General features: G+C 47.4%; 1 protein-coding gene across 1 annotated transcript in view; it reads right to left on the reverse strand.

Annotated features, from left to right (window-relative positions):
* Positions 1–606: 606 nt before the first annotated feature.
* Positions 607–12,002, reverse strand: part of LOC138301648 (SRSF protein kinase 2-like) — a 728,951-nt gene continuing 717,555 nt past the window's right edge. The window contains exon 8 of the mRNA XM_069242163.1: positions 607–738. Coding sequence (XP_069098264.1) covers positions 607–738 — 132 coding nt within the window. The remainder of the gene's footprint in view (positions 739–12,002) is intronic.

Consider the following 12,002-nt stretch of genomic DNA (forward strand, 5'->3'; position numbering starts at 1 on the left):
CCTGAAAAACTCAAAACGAGATGGGATGTCCTTCTGCCGTGCCTGCTTTTCGCTTACAGAGAGGTGCCTCAGAAGGGAGTAGGGTTCTCCCCCTTTGAACTTCTGTTTGGCCACCCTGTAAGGGGACCACTTGCACTTGTTAAAGAAGTCTGGGAGAGATCTGTCCATGAGCCTAAACAAAATGTGGCGGACTGTGTGCTTGGCCTCTGCTCTAGGATGGCTGAGTACATGGAAAAGGCATCCAAAAACCTCAATGCCAGCCAACAACTCAAGAAGCTGTGGTATGACCAAAAGGCTGCACTGGTAGAATTCCAACCAAGGCAGGAAGTATGGGTTCTGGAGCCTGTGGACCCCAGGGTAGTTCAGGACAAATGGAGTGGACCTCACCCAATCCTGGAGAAAAGGAGTGAGGTCACCTACTTGGTGGACCTGGGCACCAGCAGGACACCCAAGAGAGTGATCCATGTTAACCGCCTGGAACTCTAATAATGACAGGGCAGATATAACCATGTTGATGGTTACTGATGAGGATCAGGAATCAGAGAGTGAACCTATCCCTGACCTCCTCTCAACTGACCCTAAGGATGGGTCAGTAGAAGGAGTTGTCTATTCAGACACCCTCTCCCCAACAGCAAGCTGACTGCAGACAAGTCCTACAGCAGTATACTGAGCTCTTCTCCTTGACCCCTGGAGAGACTCATCTGTGTAGCCATGATGTGGATGCAGGAGACAGTTTACCTGTCAAAACAAAAATATACAGACAGTCTGACCAAGTCAAGTAAAGCATCAAAGTGGAAGTCCACAAGATGCTGGAGTTATGGGTAATTGAGCACTCTGACAGTCCCTGGGCTTTTCCAGTGGTCTTAGTCCCCAAACCGCATACCAAAGATGGCAAGAGAGAAATGAGGTTCTGTGTGGACTATTGAGGTCTCAACTCTGTCACCAAGACAGATGCACATCCTATACCAAGAGCAGACAAATTAATTGACAAATTAGATGCAGCCAAATTCTTAAGTACCTTTGACTTAACTGCAGGGTACTGGCAAATTAGGATGGTACCTGGAGCAAAAGAAAAGACAGCATTCTCTACACCTGATGGGCATTATCAGTTCACTGTTATGCCCTTTGGCTTAAGGAATGCCCCTGCCACCTTCCAAAGGTTGCTGAATTGGAGTCCTTTAGTGCAGCATATCTAGATGATATTGTTGTCTTTAGCTCCCCTTGGCAGGATCAACTGATCCACCTGGGGAAGGTTTTGCAGGCATCACAAAAAGCAGGCCTCACTAATAAAGCATCAAAGTGCCAAATAGGGCAGCTCACAGTTGTATACTTGGGCAACCTTGTAGGTGGAGACCAAGTGCAACCCTTACAGCACAAGATCCAGACAATTCTGGCCTGGGAAGCTCCAAAACCCCAAACTCAGGTCAGGGCATTCCTTAGCTTGACTGGTTATTTCAGGAGGTTTGTGAAGGGGTGTAGGAAATTGCCCTCTTTCTTGGCATGGTTACCCCCATTTTCTGCCTGTTGTCAGTGTGTTTGACTGTGTTCACTGGGATCCTGCTAACCAGGGCCCCAGTGACTATGCTCCTCCCTTCTAAATTAGTAGCTGTACCTTGTTCTCCCCACAATTAACATACTGGTCCCCCCATGCAAGTCCCTAGTATATGGTACCTAGGTACCCAGGGCATTGGGGTACCAGGGGGATCCCTATGGGCTCCAGCAGGTATTCTGCCAACCATACGGAGCCCATGCAAAAGGTTCTGCAGGTCTGCCATTGCAGTCCGCGTGAAACAGGTGCATGCACCCGTTTTCACTGCAAGTCACTGTAAGTCACCCCTAAGGCAGGCCTTCTCAGCCCAGAGGGCAGGGTGCAGGTACCTGAGTGTGAGGGTACCCCCACAAACTCCAGGCTCATTTTCCTGGACACTGTGAGTGCAGGGACGCCATTTTTATGTGTGTACAGGACATAGATCACTACCTATGTCCAGCTACATAAAGGTAACTCCAAACCTGGGCATGTTTGGTATAAAAAAATTCGGAATCATACCCCAATACTGTTGCAAGTATTGTAAGTATGATTCCAGGCACACTTGGGGCTCCTTAGAGGACCCCCAGCATTGGTACCACCAGTCTTACAGGGTTTTCTAGTCAGCCCAAGCATCTGCCACCCCTCCAATAGGTTTCTGCCCTCCTGCTGCTTGATCTGATCAAGCCCAGGAAGGCAGAACAAAGGATTTCCTTTGGGAGAGGGAGGTAACACCCTCTACCTTTAGAAATAGGTGTGACTGGCTTGGGAGGGGACATTTGGTGCCCTTGGTGCATAAACCAGTCCACACCGGTTCAGGAACACCAGTCCCTGCTCTTGTGCGAAACTGGACAATGGAAAGGGGAGAACCTACTCCTCTGTCCATCACCACCCCAGGGGAGGTGCTCGGAGCTCCTCCAGAAGGTCCCTGGTTTCTGCCATCATGTTTCCAAGGTTGGCAGAGAACTCTGGGGGCATCTAAGTGGCAAGTCCAGGTAGGTGACGTTTGAGCCAACTCCTAATAGGTGCTTACCTGGTTAGGTGACCAATCCCCCTTTCAGGGCTATTTAGGGTCTCTCTCTTGGGTGGGTCCTCAGATTCGGCTTGCAAGACTCCAGTTGGATTCCTCTGCAGCCTCCACTTTGACTTATGGCCATTGGAACTGCGACTGAACCCTCCAGGAATGGACAACGCTGAAATCAACAAAGAAGACTCTTCTGCAACTTTGTTTCCACGACTCCTGCCAGCTTTGCAACATTTCTTCAGCAGTGCATCCTCAGAAGACAGCAACTCTTCAGCCTGCACAAGAAGAAGAAGAAGGACTCTGCTTTGGAGTGAAAGAGTCCCTTCCCTGCAAAAGCAGGCACCTACAGCGAATGACGACCGGGTGCGTGGATACCCACTCATCTTGAGTTGCGTGGATATTGCATCATGGGTGGTGGTCCGGTGTAGTCCCCTTGGTCCTGTCTGCCAGCTGTCCAACTTTGGTGGAGGTAATCCTTTGCCTTCCCACGCAGGACAGCACCCTCATGCCCTGTGTCTTTTTCAGCTGCCAAGGCTTGTTGGCATCTCCTCTAAGGGATCTTCAGGCTACATGCAGATCCAGCCCCCAGCACTCCTTTCTGCAAAGCACAGCCTTCTGCGTGGTTCTCCGGCAGCGTGGGATCCTCTTTTGTAGTGCTGCGTGGGCTCCTTCTGACTCCTGTGTCCCCGTCCTGTGGGACTCCTGCGGGTGCTGCCTCTGCTCCTGTGGACTCTCTGTGACGCTGAGGGTCCCCTGTGACTCCCCCTCCTGGGTTGAGTCCTCCCGGGCCTTGCTGGTCCCCAGCAGCACCACTTTTCCACTAACCATGAGTTTGCATCTGCCATAGCTTGTTAGTGGAATCCCTGCACCAACACCCATCTGCAATCTTCACTCCAGTGTGGGACATCTTCTGCATCCATCAGGAACTCTTCTCCGGCTCAGTTCTGACCTGTTCTTCATCACTGTCGACAAACTCCTGCAAGTACAGCTGGTGGGTAGTAGCTCCTACTCCTGCTGGACTTCACTGTGACTTTTGGACTTGATCCCTTCTCTCCACAGGTCTTCTTCCGTCAGGAATCCACTGCTGGTTTTCTTGCAGTCTTATCTGGGTTTCTTCTTTTTTCTTTTCCTCCTTTTGGGTGGTTTGGGGAAAATTCCAGTGATTTACTCCTGCTTTCCTGGTCACTAGGGGGTACTGTGTTACTTACCTCTGTGGTTTTCTAGTACTCCCCTCTACACATCCCACATACCTAGGTGGGGGTCCTGTGTTCACATTCCATTTTTTTGTTTATGGTTTGTGCTCCCCCTAGGGTCACTATTGGTTATTGCTATTTGCACTGTTTTCTAACCTCTTCTATGCCTATTTTGGATTACTACTGTATATAATTAGTGTATTACTTACCTCCTATTGGAGAGTTGACCTTCTAGTATTTTGTGGTATTGTATTCCCCCAAAAATTATTTTTGTACAGCAGAAGGTTTTCTTTCATGTGTGTAAGTGCTGTGTGACTACAGTGGTATTGCATGAGCTTTGCATGTCTCCTAGATACACCTTTGCTGCTCATCCACAGTACCTCTAGAGAGCCTGGTTTCTAGCCACTGCCTACACTTCACTAATAGGGGATACCTGGACATGGTATAAGGTAGAAGTACCTTAGGGTCCCAGCACACACCAGGCCAGGTTCCTACAAGTGGTATGGATCCATTGTGACTCCCCTCACAAAACTGACCTCCAAGAAGATGCCCAAAAATGTGAACTGAACTCGACTGTCAAAAGGCCTTTTGGCACCCTAAAGGACTCAATGTGCTCAGCACCAGTACTCAAAGCTCCAGATTCTTCTAGGCAGTTTATTGGGCAGACAGATGCCTCTGAACATGAGATGGGAGCAGACTTGTCGCAAACCGATGATGATGGCAGAAGATTAATCCCCAGGGAGCAGCGTTAGAGTATCATTGAGAGGGAGGCCTTTGCTGTGGTTTGATCCCTGAACAAGATGAGACCATACCTCTTTGGTACTCACTTTACTGTTCAAACTGACCACAGACCTCTCAGATGGCTAACGCAAATGAAAGGTGAGAACTCTAAACTTTTGAGGTGGTCCATATCCCTACATGGAATAGACTTTTCAGTGGAACACTGACCTGGGATTGCCCATGCCAATGCAGATGGACTTTGCAGGTTCTTCCACGTAGATAATGAAGACTCTTTTGGGAAAGTTTAGTCTCCTCCTCTTTCATTTGGGGGGGTGTAGGAAAGTGCCACTGTTGGCATGGTTAACCCCCCACATTTTTCCTGATGTTGATGCCATCTTTGATAGAAAGTGTGCTGGGGTCGTGCTAACCAGGCCCCAACACCAGTGTTCTTTCCCACAATCTGTACCTTTGTTTCCACAATTGGCACACCCATGGCACACAATTAAGTCCCTTGTCAAAGGTACCCATTGTACCAAGGGCCCTGTGGCCAGGGAAGGTTCCCAAGGACTACAGCATGTATTATGCTACCCTGGGAGACTCCTCACCAAGCACATGCACACTGCTTTTGCAGCATGTGTGTGCTGGTGGGGAGAAAAAGGCAAAGTCGACATGGCACCCCTCTCAAGGTGCCATGCCCACAAACCACTGCCTGTGGCATAGGTAAGTCACCCCTTTGGTAGGCCTTACAGCCATAATGGAGGGTGCACTATACCATAGGTGAGGGCAATATGCCCCTACTATGTCTAAGTCCATTCCTAGTCATTGTAAGTGCAGTGTAGCCATATTGAATACATGGTCTAGAAGTTTGTCATTAGGTTAACATGGGGATTGCATTTAATATCTTTTAAGTACAGTTTCCCATTGGGAGCAGCTAGAGATCTAGATTTTGGGGTTTCTGAACTTACAACTTAAAAATACATATTTTGCTAAAGTTGTTTTTTAGATTGTCTGTTTGAAGATGCCACTTTTAGAAGGTGGGCATTTTCTTGCTTGACCATTCTATTCCTCTGCTTGGCTGCTGAATCAACATCTGGGTCAGAATGACAGTTGGGCTGTTGGTGAATTTACTCTAGACAGTGATACAAAGGGTGTGTCCTACATATCCTGATGAGTCTTTCTGGGCTAGGATGGGAGGGAGGAGCTTTCACATGCACTTGAATGGGCTGCGTCTGTCCCCTCACGATACAGTATCCAACCCCTAGAATGTGGCTGGGGCAGGGCAAGGAAGAGGCAGGGTCTTGTGCCCTATAAAGACTTTGCTTTGACGTCTGCCTAATTCAAAGGCATATATGAGCATAAGTAGTGGACCCAAAACCCTGCCAAGGAGGAGAGCTTGATGCTTGCGGACGACCTGCCACTCTGCCTGTTGCTTTGCTGTGCTGGCCTGCTGTTGCTGCTGCTTCTGCCTAATGAGGGAAAGGACTGGACTTTGCTTTCTGAAATCCTGCTTGTGAAGTTTCTCCAAGCGCTTGGACTGAGCTTGCCCCCTGTTCTGAAGTCTCTGGGCCATCAAAGACTTCATCTGCCAGCACCGGGGCTCTCTTGCTGACACCTCTACCCTGCCAAGTGGTGCCACATCCAGTCCCTGGGCCCTTTAAAGGCGAAGCTGGTGAACCCAAGGTGAAAATCCTTGCACCGGAGCCGAGCGACAGAAAAATCAATGGAGCGCCTGCACTGCAGCTAAAAAATTGATGTGGCGCCAGCTAAATCAACGCATCGCAAGCTCAGCAAGATTAATCGCTGCTGTGCGTCCGGATTTTCCATGCATCATTCCTGGGCATCAAACTCTTCAACATCACCTCAATGACCCTAGGCTGCTTGTCCTGAAATCGATGAATTCCTTCTCTGCGAGGAATGAATCCACCAATTGCTTACCCGGCAGAGAAAGAATCCACGCACAGCCTCACTTAAGAGTAAGGAATTGATGCATCGCTTGCTTATCCAATGCATGCTCACCCCTGCAGCTTTATTTTTGATGCCCACCAAGTACTTTGTGCTGAAACAACGCAACCATTGACTTTTATGGATTAAGACTCTTTTAACTTTAAAAAGTAAAATATTTTCTTATGTATGTTGGATTTTTGTTGCTTTGGTCTTGTTTGATTTAGATAAATATTGGCTATTTTTCTAAACTAGGTTGGAGTTCTTTTGTGGTGTTTTCACTGTGTTACTATACGTGTTTGTACAAATACTTTGCCCCAGGGATAAGCCTGACTGCTTGTGCCAAGCTACCAAAGGGGTGTGCAGGGGTTATCTTAGGTGTGTGACTCCCTCACCCTGACTAGAATGAGGGTCCCTACTTGGACAGGGTGTAAACTGACTGCTAACTACAGGACCCGTTTCTAACACAATTGCAAGCCAGATTTAGCCAAGTGTAGAAGGTATGGTAGAATCACATCTTCTTGGTGAGCACTTGGGTCTATGTTCTTAGAGTAATACCAGATACCAAATCTCTTCCATTTGCAGGCGTAAGCTGAGCGGGTGGAAGGCAGCTTAGCCTCCTTGAGGATCTCCATGCAGTCTTGTGGCAAGTTCAAGTGTCCATACTGCACTAGTTAAGGAGCCAAGCTGCCAAATTCAAGGAGGAGAGATTGTGGTGTACCATCTCCCCTCCGAATTTCGTTAGTAGGTCTGGCCTGCATAGCATCTTAAGATGTAGATATTGGCGAAGAGGTCGATAGAAGGTGTGCCCCACAAGCGAAAGATACCTTGAACGACTTCTTCCTTCAATGCTCACGTTATTTTCATCAAGAGCTCTGCTGAGAGCATTTGCTTGGACATTCTGGACATCTGGGAGGTGAGTTGTCGTTATTCTGAGTTTCCTGGCCAGAAGCCATTTCCAAATTGTCTGGGCCTCTAATTACAACTCTCCGGACCTGGTGCCCCCTTGCTTGCTCAGGTAGTAAATAGTGGTTGCATTGTCCGTCTGAACAAGCAGGTTGTCAGTGGTGAATGATGGGTAAAATGCCTTGAGCTCCAGATGAACTGCCTGGAGCTCGAGGATATTGGTATGATAATTCCTCTCTTTCTGAGACCATGAGCCCTGAATCTGGAGGTGATCCATGTGGGCTCCCACTCTGAGCAATTATACATTCATCACAAAGGTGTAAGAAGGGACCTGTTGGTGAAATGGCATCCCTTGGAGGGGATTGGTTTGAGAACACCACCACTTGAGGGATTCTATTGTGTTGGGACAGAGTGATCTTGTCTTACCAGTTGCCCGTCAGTTTGTCCCACTGGTCCTCTAGACACTCCTGTAGAGGCCACAAGTAGAGGTGAACATTGGAAGTGAGAAATATGCAGGAGGCCATTGAGCCAAGAAGGGATGAGACTGTTCTTGCTGTTGGATGAGCTACCTTCCTGAGAGTCTGACATTTCTGAAGATCAATAAGAGTTGCTCCTCTCAAGGACACACCTTAGCTTGAATGGTGTTGATGGAGGCCCCTAAGTAATGTAATGTCTGGACTGGTGTTGATGTGGACTTGTTGAAGTTGGTGTGAAGCCCCAACCAACGAAGGAGCGGGCATGTCCAAATGAAATGCAGTTGGGCTTCGTGAGAAATGGATGCCTTTATGAGCCAGTCATATAGGTAGGGGTAGACGTAGACTTGGTGTTTCCTTAGAGGGGCTGCCACCACAGCAATGCACTTGGAGAAAGTTCTGGGTGCTGACTTGAGGCAAAATGGTAGTTCTGAGTACTGATGATGGCCGTGTCCCACAAGAAATCTGAAAAACTTCTGATGTTTCCTGGTGATGGGAATGTGGAAGTATGCATCATGAAGGTTGATGAAACAAAGCCAATCTCCCTGATGAAGTTGGGGATATATCTGATCTAAAGCCAACATCCTGAACTTCTCCTTTCACACACACTTGTTGGTGACTCTCAGATCGAGGATGGGTCTGAACTCATACTTGTCCTTCTTTGGTACACGGAAATACCTGGAGTAAATGCCCTTCCCGCATTGACTGTTGGGAACAGGCTCTACTGCCTTCCTTTGTAATCAGATGTTGACTTCTGTCCTGATTTCGCCAAGATGAGAAGAGGATTTAGTTGGTGGAATAAACAGTGGTGGGGTGGTAAACCTGAGACAATATCAATTCTGCCTAATGTTCAATACCCAGGCATCTATTGTTATTTTCTGCTATTCTTACAGGAAATGTGTTATGCTTCCCCCACTAGAGTGGATAACGGAAGAGTGGGAAGGGAGGACTCAAGGTTTTGATGCTGAGGTTTGTTTTTCACCTTGGGTCGTCTGTTGAGCAGAACATCCTCTAGTCTGCTTGCACTGTTGGTAAGATCTCTGATGTTTCTGTTGTTGAGATCTGGGCGGCATTCAATGAGAGGATTGGACCCTCTGAGAATAAAATCTCTGCCGGTAGGGTACGAAAGATTTTCATTGCTCTTTAGGTTTCTCTAGACCCACAGCCTTTAATGTGTCCAATTCAGTCTTCAGTCTTGCCATCTCATTGTCAGTACGGCTGCCAAATAGAGTGGAACCTGAGAATGGCAAGTTTAGAATGGGTACTGTGCTTCTGGCTTTAAAGATGTTAGACAGAGCCAAGAATGTTTTCACAAGGTGACTCTGTGACAATAGCTATGTGCGGCAAGGATGGAGGAATCTGCAGTTGCACTTAAAGTCTGGTTCGAAATCATTACCCCCTCATTTATTATTGACAGAAAATCTTCTCTTCTGTCCTTTGGTAAGTGTTCAGAAAATTGGTGGATTGAATCCCAAAGTGCTCGGTCATGTCTTCCCAAGAGGGCTGTAGCACTTGCTGCCTTCATGGGCTTGGCCACTGTACTGCACACCTTGGGGTCTGCAGAATCCATTTTTTTACTTTCCTTATCTGGGGGAGAAGATGATGATGGAGAGGTGGAGTGGACTTTTTTAGCAGTCGAAATAACAACCAAATCAGGTGGTGGATCTGAACAAAGGAATAAAGGATCCTGTTCCAGTGGCTCATACTTCTTTTGAAGCCTTGATGGAGCAGGCTTGACCATGGCTGTAGAGAGGAACAAATCCACAGCTGAGTCGAGGAGACCTGGTGCTAGTGGGAGTAATGATCCTATTGCAGTATGCTGATGTAGCATCTCAAATATCACCAATGTGGATTGTGTGGGTACCAACATCAGTATATTGAGTTTTGCAACCCCACGGACTAGTACCTCTTGAAAGGTATTAATGTCATCAATCAGAGAGACCTGAGGTGGTGGTGAGTCTGACAAGGTTGCCAAATAGACTCTGATGGAAGATGCTCAATAATCAGAATACCGTCTATGGGAATGTGACCTTGATCTATGGTGAGATCCATGACAGTGGTGATGTGACGTAGTAGAGGAACACCTTGATGTATAAGGACAAGAATGATGGCTTGATTAGGAATGTGTTGGCATAGTAGGTGTTGGCGTTCTCGTAGAAGCTCAAGAAGGTGGTAGAGGACGAGGCACCATTGGAGAAGGATGCACAGGTGGAGGCAGGGGAAGGTTTGCAGGCTCTGGAGGAGGTGAAGATGGTGGTAATGGAGATGGTAACAGCAGAAGATAAGCGGAAGACTCAGTTGATGATTAAAATCTTCTCCCCTTTCTTTTATCCCTCCCCAACATCGATAAACTCCTTGATGCCAACCTCTCACACCGACGTTTGGCTCTCGATGTCGATCGTCCATGCTGTGTCGATGGCAGGCTAGCACATCTTGACGACGAGGCGCTCCTCGACGTTATGCACTGACGACAATGTGAAATACCTTGACTTCGATTGATGTCAATGGCGAACATCGCAAGGCTTTCTGACATCGACCCAGCCTTGACGGTGAACAGGTCAGTGCGGTTACTTGCCTTGAACATTGATGTCCTCGAAGTCGACCAGGACCTACGTTGATTCTGGCCAGACACACAATTCTCTGTTCCTTTACGTCCACTGGAAGATGAAGGAAGAGCCCTGGAGAAATACTGACCTTCCTTTCGCTCTGAGATCCCACTGGCGGCTGGTTATCATGTTTTTTCCTCTCTTCTCTTGCTTAGAGACAAATCTTCGCTCTGCCACACAGTGTGTGCCTGGAATTTGTTTTGCAGATGTCACAGGCATCAGGAAGATGAGAAGAAGGGAGGCAGATAATACAGACTTCATTGGGGTATGTTGTGGCTTTTTTTCTGCTACTGTGAGGACACTTATCAAAAAGAGAAGGCATTTAATTAGACAAAATACCACAGTTTTTTCTGTCAGAAAATGACAAGAATAAGCTTAAACAGCTTGTAGACTCCAAATCAAGGCGTTGTCAATAATTTCTGCCCAGGAATGTTTGAAAAAACCTGTAAAAGGTGGAGCTCCATGCTTCAGGGTCCTGTTAGCAAGGGCCGGAAAAAAGAACTGAAGCAACTGCCACAAGCTGAGCATGATGGAATTCTGGTGGTCTCTGGGTTCTGAAAGGCACAGCTTTTATTTTACATAATGGCAACCTATGAGGCTATTCTGCGCTGCTCTCCCACATATCTATAATTCAAAAGGGTTTGTGAAGGAGATTTATACAGTTTTCAAAACATCTTAAATTTATACATTTTTAATGAATTGGCCATTTTTGGACTTCATGAGGAAGAATTGGGCTAGTGTAGCCTAGATATATAGGCTGCATTATCTCTCCCTTTCTTAAGTGTCTTTACAGGTGTTCCTGAAGAAAGGTGAACATTTCCACTTAAGAAAATATACCAAAGAACTGCCCGGGGCCCCTGCACGTGGGCGGGACTATTCTGCGGTTATGACTATACATGGAAATCCCCTACGAGAGAACCAAAGTTGCAAACTCGACATCACACTCACCTAGAGTGCCATGTCTACTAACGCTGCATGCAATATAGGTAAGTCACCCCTCTGGCATGCTTTACAGCTCTAAGGCAGTGTGCACTATAATGCATGTGAATGCATATGTGTGCATGAGAAAATATGCCTCTAATGTGTTTTTGATACGTTATTAGACATAGTAAGTGTACAGGGAAGCCATAACAATTGCATGTGATGCTCACTGGTCATAAGGAGTTCCCCAGCTACATGATGGCCTTTGTGAACACTGGGTTGTTTGGTATCCAACAACTCAGAATAATAATATAAACCATCACTGATGCTAGTGTTGGATTTATTATACAATGTACCCAGAGGGCACCTTAAGAGATGCCCCCACCAAAATCACCAGACACGGTTCTGGACTCCTGGGCCTTTTGCTCTCAGGAAACAGAACACATCCCGTTCCCTGGGTGGAGGTGTTACACCCTGCACCAGCGGACAGCTTCAAAGGCTTTACCGCCTATGAAATCTGACCTCAGCCTCTGCTGCTAGCAACACATGGCAGCCCAATGGTTGTGCTATCAATTTAGGTGGGAAACCCGGCAGGAAAACTAGCGCGGATAGGAGGAGTGGCCATCCCCACCCTGCACCATGCCTCAGGTATGGCAGGCAAGGTGACCACTCCATTCCATTTTCCTCCATCTT

Source organism: Pleurodeles waltl, chromosome 6 (genome assembly GCF_031143425.1).
Source record: "Pleurodeles waltl isolate 20211129_DDA chromosome 6, aPleWal1.hap1.20221129, whole genome shotgun sequence".
Taxonomy (NCBI): Eukaryota; Metazoa; Chordata; class Amphibia; order Caudata; family Salamandridae; genus Pleurodeles; species Pleurodeles waltl.